Here is an 18,605-nt window from a genome sequence, read left to right as displayed (position 1 = left end):
CAATCATACAATACTGGGACTCATGACCCAGCCAAGCTGACAGATATTTTGGGGGGACACAACTCAGTCCATGACACACCCTGACAATCCAGGATAATCTTCTTATTTTAAGGTCAGATGATTAGCAACTTTAATTCCATCTGCAAACTTCATTCACTTTTGCCATGAAACATAAAATATTCATAGAGTTCGGGGATTACATTGTGAACATGTTTGGAGGCCATTATTTTGTCTGACACTGTCTCGCTGCTGTTGCTCAACAACATTGGAGTACTGCTTTCCTCCTGCTAGTCATTTACCTTTCTTGCTCATCGGAAGAGGCTGTGGAAATTTTCCTATATCCCCACATCCTTCTGAAGCCAAGGGAGATTCAGGGAATGGAGTGTCATTTCAGACTCACTGTCTAAACATGCTTTGTTGGATTGTCTCCTTTTGCTGTTGTAGACATAGTTTTCTCCTTTAAGATGTGTAATAGACTCAAACTCCCTCCACTCTGAAAACCTATTACTGAATCCCAATGTCTCATTGGTAAATAGTTAATTAAAAGTATTTTTTAGGTTTCTGAAGGTAAGTCACATAATGTATGTGAAACACCTAGCTGAATGTTATAGGTGGCTGTCTAAAAGCAATTGCTAATAATAATCTTCTAGGTCATCCAAAGCATGGAAACATATGTAGTTTACAATAAGCATCTCTGGGGTATCTATATTATCCATGGCATGTAGTAAGTATTATAATTTCCAAAATACTGTTTAGAAATGGCTATTAAGCAGTTATACCAATGAGTGGTGTCACTTTTTAAATATGCTGTTTGAGGTTATTTTTAAATATATCATCCTGAAGACTGTCTTGGAGTTATAGACTTTAATTAGAGCATAGAGATTTAGAAAGAAGTTTCCTGTGAAAAAGTTATGAAAACCATGGTCTTTGTTGTCATCACAGCAAAACTTGGTCTGTGAATGTAATAGTGAAAGAACATTAAAGCCAGCTCGTTAAGATTGTAAGAAAGAATGTACAAGCTAAGAGTATTCTTTTTGCCGAGATATGTGCTAAGGATGACAGGGAGAGCACTTGAACTGTAGAAAACCTAAGGCATACCACGATATCAGTTAAGAGGAAAAACATCCTGTCTCAAATTTTTTCTGTATGCTGCATTCTTTCTAGTAGACAAGAAAAGGAAGCCAGTGTCACCTACCATGTGAGGGGTTAAATATGTGATTTGAAATGGAGATCTGTCCGGTGCCAAAAAATTGTATTTTTCTGCCATCTTTTTTTTTTTTCAGGAAAAAAAATGGATAAAATGGTAAAGCAGATAATTATTTTATTAAAACAAAAAAAAAATCTAGGAAGAGAAAACATAAAGAGAAGAAATTTAAGGTTATGTTTGAAATGTGTCAGTAATTAAATATTGCAGAAATATGGTTTTAGTGGTAGAATTGTAAGTATATGAACGTTATAAATGTATATTGTATAATCTTAAAAATCCATATGGAACTTTCTACTCTGAAAATTGTTTACTAAACATATGTCGGAGACGTTTTTGAGAACCTTTACAATACTCCTCACAGTAAGAAGGAATACTGGATTTTTTAAGACTGGAAGCAAGAGCTAGTTCTTTTGGTGGGGGTAGTTATGTAATTTTTATTCATTTTTATTACCTGTCTTAGTTATCTAGTGCTACTATAACAGAAATACCACAAGTAGATGGCTTTAATAAAGAGAAATTTATTCTCTCACAGTTTAGGAGGCTAGAAGTCCAAATTCAGGGTGTCAGCTCTAGGGGAAGGCTTTCTTTCTGTTTGCTCTTAGGGAGGGAAGGTCCTTGTCATCAATCTTCCCCTGGTCTAGGAGCTTCTCAGCGCAGGAACTTCAGGTTCAAAGGACATGCTCTTCTCCTGGCTCTTGTTTCTTGGTGGTATGAGGTCCCCACGTCCCTCTGCTCGCTTCTCTCTTTTATATCTCAAAAGAGATTGGTTTAAGATACAATCCAATCTTGTGGATTGAGTCTTGCCTGATTAACATAACTGCTGCTAATCCCATCTCATCACATTGTAGAGACAGGATTTACAACACACAGGAAAATCACATCAGATGACAAAATGGTGAATAATTCCCAAAATACTGGGAATCATGGCCTAGCCAAGTTGACAGATACTTCTGGGGGACTCAATTCAATCCATGACATTACTAAAGAAAACATTTCAGATGTGTTTGTGTATATGTTAACATACAGAAGAATATTTAAATTGAGACTCTAGATTTAAGTATCCTTAAATTTCATTTATTCAGTTTATTTGTGAGTTTGAGCTTGTTTTTTATTTTTTAACTGTTTAAAAATTATCCTAAAAACAGAATTTGAGAGAATATTTTTAATATATATATACATAGATATGTATATATATTTGAAATAAGTTGTTTTTTATAATCTATAATTCCTTCATTCCTTAAAGTGCCTAACAAAATATCTGGCACATGTCAGCTAATACATGACATTACCTGCAGTGAATAATGTAATGGATTGCACATCCTGAATTAATCTCCACCAGCTTTAAAGTACACTGTATTCCCTATACCACAGGAAGGAGGTTAGACTTTATAAAGAAATAAACAAGATATTAATGATACAAAGCACAACTACATTTCACACTGATTAGTTTTATTGATTTTACTGCAAAGAACTATATATCCTGGATCAATTAAAATGATGTTGAGATTTATTTTTCTGTACCCTGTATCAATTAGTCTATTCAGAAGTTTATGTTGCTGGATCTCATCTTAGGCTGAAATGAAACAGAGAGCTTTGGGTTGGATGGAATTCTTCATGGATAACCTTTAAATCAGGTCTTTAAAATAGGACTCAATAATCTGTCCCACAGCAGGTAGCATAAGCAATCCAGGAATATGCAGAAGCCAGGATGGGATTAAATATTTTTTTTTCTAAAATAATTTATTTTGTTGTTGTTAAGAATATACATAGCAAAACATACACCACTTCAACAGTTTCTACATGCACCATTTAGTGACACTGATTACGTTCTAGTTGTATAGCCATTCTCACACTCCTTTTTTGAGTTGTTTCCCCTCATTACGTAAATTCACTGCCCGTTAAGGTTTGTAACTAATCTTTTGAGTTGCTGTTGTCAATTTGATCCCATATAGACAGTTCTTAAAAGAGCATAATGTTCAAGGCAGACATTTTTTTATTAGTTAAGCTAGACTGTTGTTTGGTATTAAGAAGACATCAGGGGATATTTTTGGTTTAAGGTTTAAAGATTATCTCAGGGCAGTAGTTTCAGGGGTTCATCCAACCTTCATAGCTCCAGGAAATCTGGTGTCCATGAGAATTTGAAATTCTATTCTGCATTTTCTCCATATTGACTAGAATTCTTCTGTGGAATCTTTGATCAAAATGTTCAGTAATGGCAGCCAGGCCCCATCCAGTTCTGGACTCATGACAGAGGAGGTAGTTGTTCATGGAGGCAATTAGCCATGTATTCAATATCCTCCTCCTATTCCTGACTCTCCTTTTTCCTCTGTTGTTCCAGGCGAATAGAGACCAATTGTGCCTTGGATGGCTGTTTGCAAGCTTTTAAGACTCCAGACACTCCGCATTGGACTAGGAGGTAGAACAGAGGCAGTGAACATGTTTTCAGGCCCAGTTAACTGGGATGTCCCATGAAACTGTGACCCTAAACCTCCAAACCAAGAAACCAAATTGCATACGGTGTTTAGTTGTACATAAACAGCCTCAGCAGCTAATCTTTCTTTTTGTTATTGTTGTAAATATATCTATCACACAACCTTTGCCGATTCAACTTTTTACAGATTGTTATGTAGGGAATTGTTCCCCCCCCCCAAATATGTGTGTCGACTTGGCTAGGCCATGATTCCCAGTATTGTGTGGTTGCCCACCATTTTGTGATCTGATGTAATTTTCCTATGTGCTGTAAATCCTAATCTCTGCCTGTGGTTAACGAGGCAAGATTAGGTTATGTTAAAGAGGATTAGGATGGGATATAACACCCTTCCTCAGGTCACAGCTCTGATCTCATGTAAGAGGAGTTTCCCTGGGATGTGGCTTGAATCATCTTTTGTCTTATAAGAGATAAAAGGAGAGAGAAGCAGGCAGAGAGAGGGACCTCATTACCACGAAGCAAGAAGAGGCAGGAGCATGCACGTTCTTTGGACCTGGAGTCCCTGTGTTGAGAAGCTCCTGGACAAGGAGGAGATTGATGAAAAGGACCTTCCCACAGAGCTGACTGAGAGAGAAAGCCTTCCCCTGGAGCTGGTGCCCTGAATTCAGAATTCTAGCCTCTTAAATTTTGAGAGAGTATGCTTCTGTTTGTTAAAGCAATCCATTTGTGGTATTTCTGTTATAGCAGCACAAGATAACTAAGACACAGGTGTACAGCTTATTGACAGCAATTACAGTAGTCCACTGTGTAACCCTACCCGTAGTCAGTGCAATTTTTCCATGGCTGTTAACCCTCTTTTATCCCCTCACTCCTGCCCCTGGTAACCGCTAATAAACTTTGGTCTCTATACATTTGCCTTTTCTTGTCTTTTTATATAAGTAAGTTTATACAACATTTGTCCTTTTGTGATTGGCTTATTTCGCTCAGCATAATGTCTTCAAGCTCCATCCATACTGTAGCATGTATCAAGGCTTTATTTCTCCTACTGGCTGAGTAGTATTCCATTGTAGGTATGTACCATATTTTGTTTATCCATTCATCTGTTGATGGACATTAAGATTGTTTCTGCCTTTTGGCTATTGTGAATAGTGCTGCAAGGAACATTGGTGTATAAGTCTTTTTTGAGTCTCAGCTTTCGAGTCTTTTGGGTGTATACCTAGGGGTGAAATTGCTGGGTAGTTCAAGTTTTAGTTTTTTTGAGGAACTGCCATACTGTTTTCCACTATGGCTGTACCATTTTGCATTCCCACCAGCAATGGATAAGGGTTCTAATTTCCCCACATCCTTGCCAACGTTTGTTATTTTCTGTTTTTTTATTTTTTGTTTTTTATCTTAGCTATCATGGCAGGAATGAAATGGTATTTCATCGTGGTTTTGATTTGCATCTCTCTGATGGCTAATGACACTGAGCATCTTTTCATATGTTTGGTGGCCATTCGAATGTCCTCTTTGGTGAAATGTCTTTTCAAGTCCTTTGCCTGTTTTATGATTGGGCTATGTGTCTTTTTGTTGTTGTCAAAATTATATACATATTGGTTATTAGATTCTTGTTGGATGTATGGTTTTGGAAGATAGTCTCTCAGTTGGTAGCTTGTCTTTTCAGTTTTTTGGTAAAGTCTTTTGATGAACAAGTTCTTAATTTTTATTAGGTCCCATTTATTTATTTTGTCTTTTGCTGTTTGTGCTTTTGTTATTATATTAGATATCTATTGTTGAAAGCTAGTCCTGACAGCATTGCCCCTGCTTGTTCTTCTAAGAGTTTTATTGTTTCATTTGCACATTTATGTCCTTAAACCTTTTTGATTTTGTTTTTTGTGTACGATGTGAGGCATGTATCCTGTTCTTTTTTCTTGCATTTGGAAATCCAATTTTCTTAGCACCATTTATTGAAGAGACTCTTCTTTCCCCATCAAATGAACTTAGCACCCATGTCAAAAATCAGTTGACCATAGATGTGTGGGTTTATTTCTACACTCTCAGTTCTATTTCATTGGTCTGTATGTCAATTGTTATACCAGTCCCAGGCTGTATGGATTACTGTAGCTGTATAGTGTGTTTTAACATCAGGAAGTGTGAGTCCTCCTACTTTGTTCTTCTCTTTCAACATTGTTTTAGCTATTCGAGGCCTCTTGCCATTCCATATAAAACTGAGAATTGGTCTTTCTATTTCTGTAAAGAAAAGCTGTTGGAATTTTAATTGGGATTGTGTTGAATCATAGAATGCTTTGGGTAATACTGACATCTTAACAATGTTAAGTCTTCTAATCCATGAACATGGAGCATCTTTCATTTAAGTCTTCTTTAATCTCTTTCAGCAGCATTTTATAGTTTTCATTGTGTAAGTCCTTCTCTTCCCTGGTTAGATTTATTCCTAGGTATTTTATTCTCTTACGTGTTATTTTAAATGCAGTTGTTTTCCTAATTTCCTTTTCAGATTTCTCATTGCTGGTGTATAGAAATCAACTGATTTTTGCTTGTTGACCTTGTACCCTACAATTTTTCTAAATTTCTTATTAGCTCTAGAAGTTTTCCTGTGGACTTTTTGGAATTTTCTGTATGTAGGATCATATCATCCACTAATAGAGATAATTTTACTTCTTTTCCAATCTGGATACCTTTTTATTTCTTTTTCTTGTCTTAACTGCTTTGGCTAGAACTTCTAATACAATATTGAATAGAAGTGGTGGGAGCAACCACCCTTGTCTTGTTCTCTGTTTCCAGGGGAAAGCTCTCAGTCATTCTCCATTAAGTATAATGTTGGCTGTTGTTTTTTTATGGCTGAATTATATATGAGGATTTTAAAAGACAAAATTAATGTACTTTGAATCAAATAGTTGAAATGAAAACCCACAAGGTCAAAGTTCAAATGAGTATGGGTAAAACTTAGTAATCCGAATAAGTTGACCAATTTCAGGAGTAAAAATTTGATTTAAAACTTTAAAAAATATTAATTTTTAATCAATTAAATAAAAAGTATAAAAAATATAACTCCATTTAAAACAAGCACACTCAGCTATAAGTAAATATTAGCATATATATCTGTGCTCCTTTGAAACCGTTTTTCACTGGTAGCATCCATGCTCAGCTGAGACCAGGCAGTACAACCTGTTGGTAGTAAAAGCAGAATCTGGAGTTCAGCCAGAATAAAAGCAGTGTTGAACTGGTTTCTGTATGTGCCTCGATTCACTTTTCACAAGATGGCAAAAACCTGTCAAGCCCTGGCTTTCAAAGATGGTTTAGTCATGCGTGTGCATCCCATCTGTTGGATGCATAAGGGATTTCCTTCTCAGCTCAGCTCTTCAGCCACAAGCACAGCAACTGTTTTTTGTTTTGTTTTCTGTCCTCACCCTTTAATTCTTCTCCTGCTGGGATTGTACATACAGGTTCTGTAAATCACGTGCACTTTATGCTACTCTAGGGAAATCCTTCCAGAGGCACTGAGGTGAGCCAGAAATGTAGTTGAGTTTTTTCTTAGCTACCTAACTTATTGTCTGTATAGTTTGATTCAGGAATTTTTTTTTTAAATAAATGCACTCTTACAGTTTTAACTAACGCTTTAATGAAGACCTTACTGACATTCCACTCCTATGTCTGTGAACTGTCTCTGAAGTTCCATGTGTCACCTAGGTGAACCTTAGCAGCAACGTCATTCTCTCTCTCTCACGCATATACACATGTGCTTGCACATACGCACACGTATTTCATAAGTTTTAGTAGCCTCAGTGGTTGTAGAGAAGGAAGACAGTGGGAAATCTCCCTGAATGCATTCTCTATTGCATTTCCTTTCCTGCTATCTTTGTTCACCACATACACCCTCCTGGCTTGACCTCCAGTGCTCCAGTTCTTCTTCTATTATCTAGAATAGTGTCCCTTTTTATATAAAACTCTGATGGCAGTTAATACGAGGTTTTGAGGTTGGGGGTACAGCTTCAACCCATAAACTTGCACACACAAACCATGTGATACAGGATGTTTCGCAGCCTGTTAACATGACCTGCTATTTTGGCAAGCTAGTGTTCTTAGGGCAAATTTATATTTATATATATATTTTCTTATGACACACCTAAACTCCAAAACATCAAGATGAAGAAAGGGTGGGTCTTTCTAATCACCTGTTTGTAGTTTTAAAGATGTTCTGTTGGAACTTGTGAACCAAATAAACAATTATTGTTCTCATTATTTTTCTTTTCCCTTCACACAGATTTATGAGAAATACCAAGATTTGTATACTGTGGAACCAAATAATGCACGTCAGCTGGTGGAAATTGCAGCCAGGGATATTGAGAAGCTTCTAAGCAACAGATCTAAAGCCCTGGTGGTGAGTTTAGATTGGATATGTTCACTTTATTATTTTCCATTCCTTATCTGTTATTTATTTTTCATTCTTGATTTGGAGGCTTTCTTTAACTTGGCAACTGTTTTCACTTAATGTGTTCATAAAAGAAGCGATGTCGTGGTTCCTTGTGAACTCAAAATAATCAATTTCTAATAATTAGTTTATTTTTTACATTATTAGGCGATTTAATACATAGAATAGTATGTATAATTGATACATGTGTATATTTATACATATGAAAGTTATGATGCATAACAATAAAATAAACATATTTAAATCTGTCATATATCATACAATATAGAATATTACCAGTACTCTTAAAGCTGCCTGTGTAGTAAGTACTTACCTATCTTACCACCCTACCTCCCTACCAGAGGTGGCCAACGTATTTGATATTTGGTTAATTATTCCTTTGCTTTGTAAAAATAGTTGTACTTCAAGTGCTTTGCCAAACAAGGTATTTTTTCAGTTTGCTTGTTTTTCAGCTTTATTAAACTTACACCGTACTATATATAGTCTTTAGCAAATTGCATTTTTCAGTCAAAATTAGTTTTCTATGATTCACCACATGGTTGTGCTTACTTTTAATCCATTTATATTTACAGGGATACGTATTTTTTATGAGGATGTATGTCAATTTATTTCTTCATTCTCTGTTGGTAAATGAATATTTTGGTTTGTTTTTAGATAGACACTGCTATGAATAGTGCTTCTGAATTTTCTTGAACAAGTCTCTTGATACACATGTATAAGAATTTCTATAGGGTCAATATTTGGGGGTAAAACTGCTGATTTGTAGAGTCTGAACAAAGTCACCTTTACAAATTTATGGCAATTGTTTTCCAAAATAATTGAATCAATTTAGATTTCTAATAGTGGTGTGTAAGAGTCCCTGTTTTCCACATCCTGGCCAACATGTGGCAGTGTCAGACTTTATAGACAATCAGTTGGCTCTAAAATGGGTTGTTATTGTTGTTGTTAGGTGCCTTAGAGTTGGTCTCCACTCATAGTGACCCTATGTACAACAGAATGAAACACTGCCTGGTCCTGCAACATCCTCAGAATTGTCGTTATGCTTGACCCCATTGTTGCAGCCACTGTGTCAGTCCATCTTGTTGAGGGTCTTTCTCTTGTTCGCTGGCCCTCTACTTTACCAGTGTCTTAGGCTGGGTTCTCTAGAGGAGCAAAACCTGTAAAGTGTATAAATATATATAGAGAGAGATTTATATCAAGGAAACGGCTCATGCAATTGTAGAGGCTGGAATGCCCCAATTCTGTAGATCAGGATAGAAGCTTCTCTCAATTCATGTAGCCATCGGGGCTGGTGAACCCAAGATTGGCAGGTTGGAGAGCAGGGCTCTTACTCACAGGCTGTGAAGATCGATGAATCCCAAGATTGGCAGGCAAGACTACAAAGCTTCCCTGATTCACGTAGCTGCAGGGGCTGGCGAACCCAAGATCAGCAGGTTGGAGAGCATGGCTCCCGCCCACAGGCTTGCAGATCGAGGAATCCCAAGATCAGTAGATAAGCTGATAACTCAAGTCCCAAGAACCGGAGGTCAGATGAACAGGAGGCAGCCACAGGATCCAGAGTGAGAAAAAAGCCAGAACGTCTGCTTATATTTGGATGCAGGCCACACCCCCAAGGAAACTCCCTTTCGACTGATGGGCTACTCACAGCACATTCCATCATGGGAATGATCGCATATAAACACTGAGAATCATGGCCCAGCAAAGGTGACGCATGGTCTTAACCATCACACCAAGCATGATGTCCTTCTCCAGGGACTGATCTCGCTTGATAACATGTCCAAAGTATATGAGATGTAGTCTCACCATCCTTTGTAAATTATGTTTTTTTATAGTATCCAGGATCTTATTGTAATGTAGCAGGAAGGTCTTTTGGAAGGTATGGCTTCTTGTTAGAGGTTAAAAATGTGTATATATATATATATATAAACAAGGCAAAGCAAATTTTCTTGACTGGAAAATGCAGAGAATTATTATCTTCAGTGTTGGGGATGTGAATACAAGTAAGCATCATTTAGCGATATAAAATGCATTTGTAATAAAAATTTATCTAATAAAAATAAGGTACTTTCTACATTAGTATACTAAGGGATTAATATTCTGGTGACAGTTGAAAATAACTCTGTTAATATTGATTTTGTTAGCTTACATTTCTCCTCAGGGTAAAGGAGATAGGTAATCTGGACATCAAAGAGCCAAGAAAAAGGTTATAGAATAAGATAGGACGTCTCATGCCTTAATTAGATTAAAATAAGAGCTTATTCAGACTTCCTTTTTTATCATTTGAATTGAAGCTCGAGACACCTGGTGCATTATTTGAATCCTGTGATGCATCAGTGACTATCTTAAGTGTGTGATGGCTGAATACAAAAGACATAATGACTAATTAAAGGTAGAATTAGTTAGACTGTATGTCAGGGAGAAAGATTCGTGTTTGTTTTCAAACTGTTTTACTTCTTTGATTTCACAAAAATAGAAATGCAGTATTTAGTAGAGAAATATTTTGAGGCTAATTGAAAAACAAGTGCTGCCTTGTAGTCTAAATGAATGCAAGATGGCATTAATAATTGATTTCTGTTTTTTATTGTTGACTTATACTTAGGGAGACACCTGAATTAAACAAATGTTACTTTATTGGGGTGGGGTACCAATGTAATTCAATAAGTAAATATACTAGAAAAAAATCATGAATATGCAAATCTGAGGTAGATGATAAAATTGTCTTTTATCAGTTAGACTTTATTGCATGCTTACTAAGAAGCATTATCTAACTTAATTCTCACAATAATACTATGCTCTAGATGCCTGACTAGTCACATTTTTCAGTGAAGAAACTAGTTCTTCAAGGGATCTGGTAACTTGCCCAAAGTCACATATCTAATAAGAAGTGTAGGCCAGTGCTTTAAATTTTAATGTGCATACAAATCATCCATGACGCTTGTTGAAATGTAGATCTTTATTCAGTAGATTTGGCATGACATGCTGCATTTCTAATAACCTCACACATGATGCTGATGTTCCTGGTATGGAGACTACACTTTGATTAACAAGGAAGTGAGAGGAAACTCAGGTGGGCCTGACTTCAAGATCTGCATTCTTACCTATTGCACAAATACATCTGTTGGCATGAAGAAGTGTGCAATAATAACAAAGAAGAAATGATGAATAGGTAATGTGTTGTAAACTACTCCTCGTCCAGACTGACTATGAATTGGATATTTCAGTTAATTGACTATTTTGGATGGCTACAAATTTTTCAATGAATTCGATATCAATTAATCATTTAAAAAATAAGATGAAATAAAGTATCTGATATTTGAATAAAATAGAATTTGTATTTGAATTTGAATATTTTTAAAACCTTTATTATTCTTCAACATCAAGGTTATCAATTTGAAAATATTTATAGATGGAAAATCTGTGAAAGAAGTAAATTTAACTGTTTGGCTTCTTCCATGTCTACTAAAGAAATTACCTTACATTATATATGTGATAACTCAGGTTTCTTAAGAAAGGAAATGAACTAGAGACTTTTTTCTTTTTTTAGTGGAATGATTGCTTTTCAGTATTTGAAATAACTTTTATTGCAGATGCATGCATACAGATTTCATGTATTTGAACTTTAAATTTTAAATTTTATCTTTTACAGCCTATTAATTAAAAACTCAGATGTAACTTATTTTATAGTTTAATGCTTTCCTTTGTGTTTGTTTGTAAATTTGATTCTAAATTACTTCACCAAATGTATATATATATTTTCAATTTCAGTATTTATTTTGTCTTCTTAATAAAACTCATTTTGTGCTATAGTCTTTGATCTCAACAGCCAGCTTTAGGAAGAGCTGAAAGAGAAATTGATGTAACATTTGTTTTGGTTGCTTTTGCCCTAAAACCCCATCTCTGATAGCAAAAAAAGACTTTGGCACTTAAATTTTTGTTGTTATTCTTTTGACTATGCAAAATCATGTTATGATTCTGATGGTTCATATGCATTAGGACCCTTACCAAACTCCTGTGAAGTAGGAACATTAAACTTTATCTACCCTTGAGAAAACTTGGAAAGGACCAAGATTCTTATCCAAGACTGCATAGATGATGAGGTAGCTGCTGGTAGTGTTAGGTGCCGTCTAGTTGGCTCCGACTCATAGCGACCCTATGTACAACAGAAAGAAACACTGCTCTGCTCTGTGCCATCTTCACAATCGTTATGCTTGAGCACATTATTGCAGCCACTGTGTCAGTCCATCTCCTTGAGGATCTTCCTCTTTTTCACCGACCCTCTACTTTACCAAGCATGATGTCCTTCTCCAGGGACATGTCCAAAGTATGTGAGACGAAGTGTGGCCATCCTTGCCTCTAAGGAGCATTCTAGTTGTACTTCTTCCAAGACAGATTTGTTCATTCTTTTCGCAGTCCATGGTATATTTAATATTCTTTTCCAACACCACAATTCAAAGGCATCAATTCTTCTGTCTTCCTTATTCATTGTCCAGCTATTGCATGCATATGAGGTGACTGAAAACAGCATGGTTTTGGTCAGGCGCACCTTAGTCTTCAAGGTAGCATCTTTGTTTTTCAATACTTTAAAGAGGTCTTTTGCAGCGGATTTGCCCAGTGCAGTGCCTCTTTTGATTTCTTGACTGCTGCTTCCATGGGTGTTGACTGTGGATCCAAGTAAAATGAAATTCTTGACAACGTCAGTCTTTTCTCTGTTTATTGTGATACTGCTTATTGGTCCAGTTGTGAAGATTTTTGTTTTCTTTATGTTGAGGTGCAATCTATACTGAAGGCTGTAGTCTTTGATCTTCATCAGTAAGTGTTTCAAGTCCTTTTCACTTTCAGCAAGCAAGGTTATATCATCTGCATATCACAGGTTGTTAATGAGTCTTCCTCCGATCCCAATGCCCCATTCTTCTTCATAGAGTTCAGCTTCTCGGAATATTTGCTCAGCCTACAAATTGAATAGGTATGATGAAAGGATAGAACCCTGATGCACACCTTTCCTGATTTTAAACCATGCAGTATCCCCTTGTTCTGTTCCAATTACTGTCTCTCAATCTATATACAGGTTCCTCATGAGCACAGTTAAGTGTTCTGGAATTCCTATTCCTCGCAGTGTTATCCATAATTTGTTATGATCCGCACAGTCAAATGACTTTGCCTAGTCAATAAAACACAGGTAATCATCTTTCTGGTATTCTCTGCTTTCAGCCAGGATCCATCTGGCATCAGCAATGTCCTCTTCTGAATCGAGCTTGAATTTCTGGCAGCTCCCTGTCGAAGTATTGCTGCACCCTCTTTTGAATGATCTTCAGCTAAATTTTACTTGTATGTGATATTAATGATATTGTTCAATGATTTCCACATTCATTTGGATCACCTTTCTTGGGACTAAGCATAAATATGGATCTCTTCCAGCCAAGTGGCCAGCTAGCTGTCTTCCAAATTTCTTGGCATAGACAAGTGAGCACTTCCAGCACTGCATCCGTTTGTTGAAACCTCTCAATTGATATTCCGTGAATTCCTGGAGCCTTATTTTTCACCTTTGCCTTCAGTGCAACTTGGACTTCTTCCTTCAGTACCACAAGTTCCTGATCATATGCTACCTCCTGAAATGGTTGAACATTGATCAATTCTTTTTGGTATAGTGGCTCTGTGTATTCCTTCATCTTCTTTTGATGCTTTCTGCATTGTTTAATATTTCCCTGTAGAATCTTTCACTATCACAGCTCAAGGGCTTGAATTTTTTCTTCAGTTCTTTCAGCTTGAGAAATCCCAAGCATGTTCTTCCCTTTTGGTTTTTCTATCTCCAGCTCTTTGCACGTGTCATTATAATACTTTACTTTGTCTTCTGGAGCTGCCCTTTGAAATCTTCTGCTCAGCTCTTTTGCTTCATCATTTCTTCCTTTTGCTTTAGGTGCTCGACATTCAAGAGCAAGTTTCAGAGTCTCTTCTGACATCCATTTTGGTCTTTTCTTTCTTTCCTGTCTTTTTAATGACCTTTTGCTTTCTTCACGTATGGTGTCCTTGATGTCAGTCCACAACTCGTCTGGTCTTTGGTAATTAGTGTTCAGCATGTCAAATCTATTCTTGAGATGGTCTCTAAATTCAGGTGAGATATCCTCAAGTCATACTTTGGCTGTCGTAGACTTGTTCTAATTTTCTTCAGTTTCAACTTGAACTTGCATATGAGCAATTGATTGTTCTGCAGCCGGCCCCTGGTCTTTTTCTGACTGATGATATTGAGGTTTTCCATCGTCTCTTTCTACATATGTAGTTCACTTGATTCCTGTGTATTCCATGGGGCGAGGTCCACGTGTGTAGTCGCTGTTTATGTTGGTGAAAAAAGGTATTTGCAATGAAAAAGTCATTGGTCTTGCAAAATTCTGTCATGCAATCTCCAGCATCGTTTCTGTTACCAAGGGCATATTTTTCAACTACCAATTCTTCTTCTTTGTTTCTTACTTTTGCATTCCAATCACCAGTAATTATCAATACATCCTGATTGCATGTTTAATCAATTTCAGACTGCAGAAGTTGGTAAAAATCTTCAATTTCTTCATCTTTGACTTTAGTGGTTGGTGCATAAATTTGAATAATAGTCATCGTATTAACTGGTCTTCATTGTAGGCATATGGACATTATCCTATCACTGATGGCATTGTATTTCAGGATAGATCTTGAAATTTCTTTTTGACTATGAATGCAACGCCATTCCTCTTCAAGTTGTCATTCCCAGCATAGAAGACGATATGATTGTCCAATTCAAAATGGCCAATACCAGTCCATTTCAGCTCACTAATGCCTAGGATATCGATGTTTATGTGTTCCATTTCATTTTTGACGATTTCCAATTTTTCTAGATTCATACTTTGTACATTCCATGTTCCAATTAATGGATGTTTGCAGTGCTTTCTTCTAATTTTGAGTGTGCCAGATCAGCAAATGAAGGTCCCAAAAGCTTGACTACATCCTCATCAGTGTCATTAAGTTTGACTCTACTTTGAGGAGGCAGCTCTTTCCCAGTCATCTTTTGAGTGCCTTCCAACCTGGGGGGCTCGTCTTCAGGCAGTGTGTCAGGCAGTGTTCCGCTGCTATTCATAAGGTTTTCACTGGTTAATTCTTTTCAGAAGTAGACTACCAGGTCCTTCTTCCTAGTCTGTCTGAGTCCATGGGTGACCCTGCTGGTATTTGAATACTGGTAACATAGCTTCCAGAATCACGGCAACATGCAAGCCGCTACATTATGACAGACTGACAGATGCATGGGGGAAGGAGGTAGTGGTAGAATTCGATTATAGGACTCTGTCTACAAATTCAGTTTTTTTCCTTCTAAGCCCATACTAATAATAATTTCAGTCATTTTATTTCCAAAACATATCTATTTAGATGGCTGTTTTTCTGCTTACTTGCTATATCTTTGTCTGAAAAAGTAACTCAGTATGACCATTGTCCTGCTAACATTGTTGGATTTATAGATGTTTAGAAGCAAAAAAAGAAATAGTCATTTAACATTGTTACAAACATTCATTTCAACCTGAAGTAGGCTGACATATCTGCAAGTGTTAATGAACAATTTATGGGAGAAAGCTTTTCAGTAAGACAATCCAACCTCCAGTGGCCCCTCTTGAAACATGCAAGTGAATGAAATTTGTGGTGTCATTGCTCACCAATCAGCCCAGCCAAGGGGATCTGGGAGTCAATGAAGGTCTCTAGGCAGTGAGGTCAAAGAAAGTAGGATCAAGTTTATAATAAACAAATTTTTCTAGTGACACCTTTCCGATTATGGCATATCCTGTTTCCCTCTGGTTGTTATGGTAACTTTAATTACAACTGCTCTAATCTGTTATGAAGTTTTAAATACCATTATATATGCTAACTCTTAATTTAACCTTGATAGTCAGCTTATGATTAGAAAATGAAAAGGAGAAAATGACAAATGTTTTCAGTGACTATTAAAGAAGTATTTCTATGGAAAGACTAGATTACTGTTACTTAACCAAATAGTTTTCTTATGTTATTTCTTAAGCTCTTGGACCAGTAGTTCCCAATCTTTCAGATGTATTATGGATGTGTATAGAATTAGCTAAAAATCAGATTCCTATCTTTCATCACCAGAAATTTTTAACTCAGAACTGTAGGAAGAAATCCAAGAAAAAGTCATAGCCAAGGAAGCAAGAAAGAGGTCCAAGGAACTGTGAATTTCTCAGAGATTCTAAGAAAAATTGAAAAGGTCATTTTATATGGATATTAGGAGTCTTTGGTTTTCTTCTGTGAGAGCAAGTTTAATTGGACTATATTGGAACAGAATAAAAACTGCAGTGTTAAAGAGTGATTGGTAAGTAGAAATTGGCAATTGTTTACATTTTTATGAAGTTTGGTAGGACAGTGAAAGAGAAAGGTGGAGTATTTCTAAATACTTTGTGTTTCTTTTTTCTTTGTGATAATGGAGGACATGTAAGCATGCTTTTAGACAGAAGGGAAGGAGTCTATGAAATTTGAAAATAAGAAAAATAAGTTAAAATGTTAAAAGAATGATTCCAGAAACACACACACATACAGACACACACACACACACACAAAACCAAATCAGAAAGAGAGTCAGAACACACATTATATCTTTGAAACGATGATATCTTTCACTTGAGACAGAGGGTAATTGGTAAAGTTAGATGAAGACAAATGAATTTATGGGTGGAGAAAATTTGAAAGATACTTTGGAGAACCATGTTTATCTTGATAAGGTAGAGGTAAAATTATATGCAAAAAATGAAGGGGCCGTAGGAGTTTTGAGGACCATGGTGACGATTTGGAAGAGCAATGTAAGAAAAAGTGAAAGGGGCCTACTTCAGGTAATTAAAAGGACTGATGGATAAAAACTAGGGCCTTCCTAACCTTGAGAATAAACAGAAGGTAGAAAATATCCCCATGTTCTAAAAGTGAAGTCCTAAGATACATACAGGAGGCCTGTTGGTGCAGTGGTTAAGTGCTCGGCTGCTAACCAAAAGGTTTGCTGCTCGAACCCACCAGCTGCTCTGTGGGAGAAAGATGTGGTAGTCTGCTTCTGTAAAGATTTACAGCCTTGGAAACCCTATAGAGCAGTTCTACTCTGTCCTATAGGGTCACTATGAGTTGAAACTGACTTGATGGCAATGTTTTTTTTAAGCTGTATATAGGAGCCCTGATGGTGCAATGGTTAAGTGCTTAGCTGCTAACTGAAAGGTTAATGGTTTGAATTCACTCAGTGGCTCCACAGGAGAAAAGATTTGGTGATCTGCTCTCTTAAAGATTTCAGCCTAGGAAACCCCAGGGGCCCTGTGTTGTTGTTAGGTACTGTTGAATCGATTTTGACTCATAGGAACCCCATGTGCCAGAACAGAGTAGAACTGCTTGATATCGTTTTCTTGACTGTAATCTTTTTATGGGAGCAGATCACAGGTCTTTCTCCCGCAGAGCCACTGGGTGGGTTTGAACCGCCAACCTTTCAGTTAGCAGCTGAGCATTAACCATTGTGCCACTAGAGCTCCTTCCGTCTGTCCAGTAGTGTCCCTGTGAGTCCAAATTGACTCAACAGCACACAGCAAAAACAAGGTGCATATATACATTTCAAAGAGCTGTCTGAAAACTCTGTGTGAGTGTGTGTGTGTGTGCATTTTGATACTTAGTCTAATAGCTATCTTGAGGGTATAAACTATCCAAGTTTTGGCATTTCCTTTCTTCCAGGAGAAAAGGGTGCTTACCCCTCTCTTTAATCTTGGTGTAAATATCGTTGAGAGGATTAGCCAGAGAGCTGATATGTTTCCTCTTGAGTGTGAGTGGTACTAGGTAATCCACTCTTTGTTTTCCAAAACTGAGATTACTTTGATTTATTTGAGTTTGATACATGCCTGTGGATGCTAAAGGTGAAGTACCATGTCTACGGAGGCCTGCCATTGGCAGAGCAATGAGATATGGCTGCACTGGGCACAGACTTACACACCTCAGGGCACAGGTGGGACTTATGGTATGGAGCTTGTCTGAAACTCCACCCAGCAAGACTTCCTGCCAGGGCAAGGCCAGTTCAGCAAAAAGAGTGTGGAAGTATACTGGCAAATAAGAACTTAGTGGTAGTGGTGTAAGCAGAGAGCCATCAGGACCTCATACCACCAAGAAAGAAGCACTGGGAGCATAGCACATCCTTTGGACCTGGGGTCCCTGTGCTGAGAAGCTCCTCGACCAGGGGAAGACTGATGACAAGGATCTTCCCCCGGAGCCAACAGAGGAAGAAAGACTTCCTGTGGAGCTGGTGCCCTGAATTTGGCTTGTAGCCTACTAGACTGTGAGAGAATAAACTTCTCTTTGTTAAAGCCATCCACTTGTGGTATCTCTGTTATAGCAGTACTGGATGACTAAGACATACCCCCAAGAGAACAAGTCAGTGTTCAACATCCATCAATTCCAGAGAATACCAACACCCAATTAGAGTCAAGAAAGAGCTGTGCTCTGCCAGCTTTCTCACATCTCCATTGCTGAGATCACTGCATGTGTGCTAGTAAGTGGGGTCA

At 37.2% G+C, this 18,605-nt stretch overlaps 1 protein-coding gene across 1 annotated transcript in view; it reads left to right on the top strand.

Moving 5' to 3' along the window:
• CACNA2D1 (calcium voltage-gated channel auxiliary subunit alpha2delta 1) overlaps positions 1-18,605 on the top strand; it is a 537,607-nt gene that overhangs the window by 121,137 nt on the left and 397,865 nt on the right. Inside the window, exon 3 of the mRNA XM_004381473.2 lies at positions 7,897-8,013. Coding sequence (XP_004381530.1) covers positions 7,897-8,013 — 117 coding nt within the window. The remainder of the gene's footprint in view (positions 1-7,896; positions 8,014-18,605) is intronic.

This window comes from Trichechus manatus, unplaced genomic scaffold (genome assembly GCF_000243295.1).
Source record: "Trichechus manatus latirostris isolate Lorelei unplaced genomic scaffold, TriManLat1.0 scaffold00085, whole genome shotgun sequence".
NCBI lineage: Eukaryota > Metazoa > Chordata > Mammalia > Sirenia > Trichechidae > Trichechus > Trichechus manatus.
This window is presented reverse-complemented; position numbering and strand designations above follow the sequence as displayed.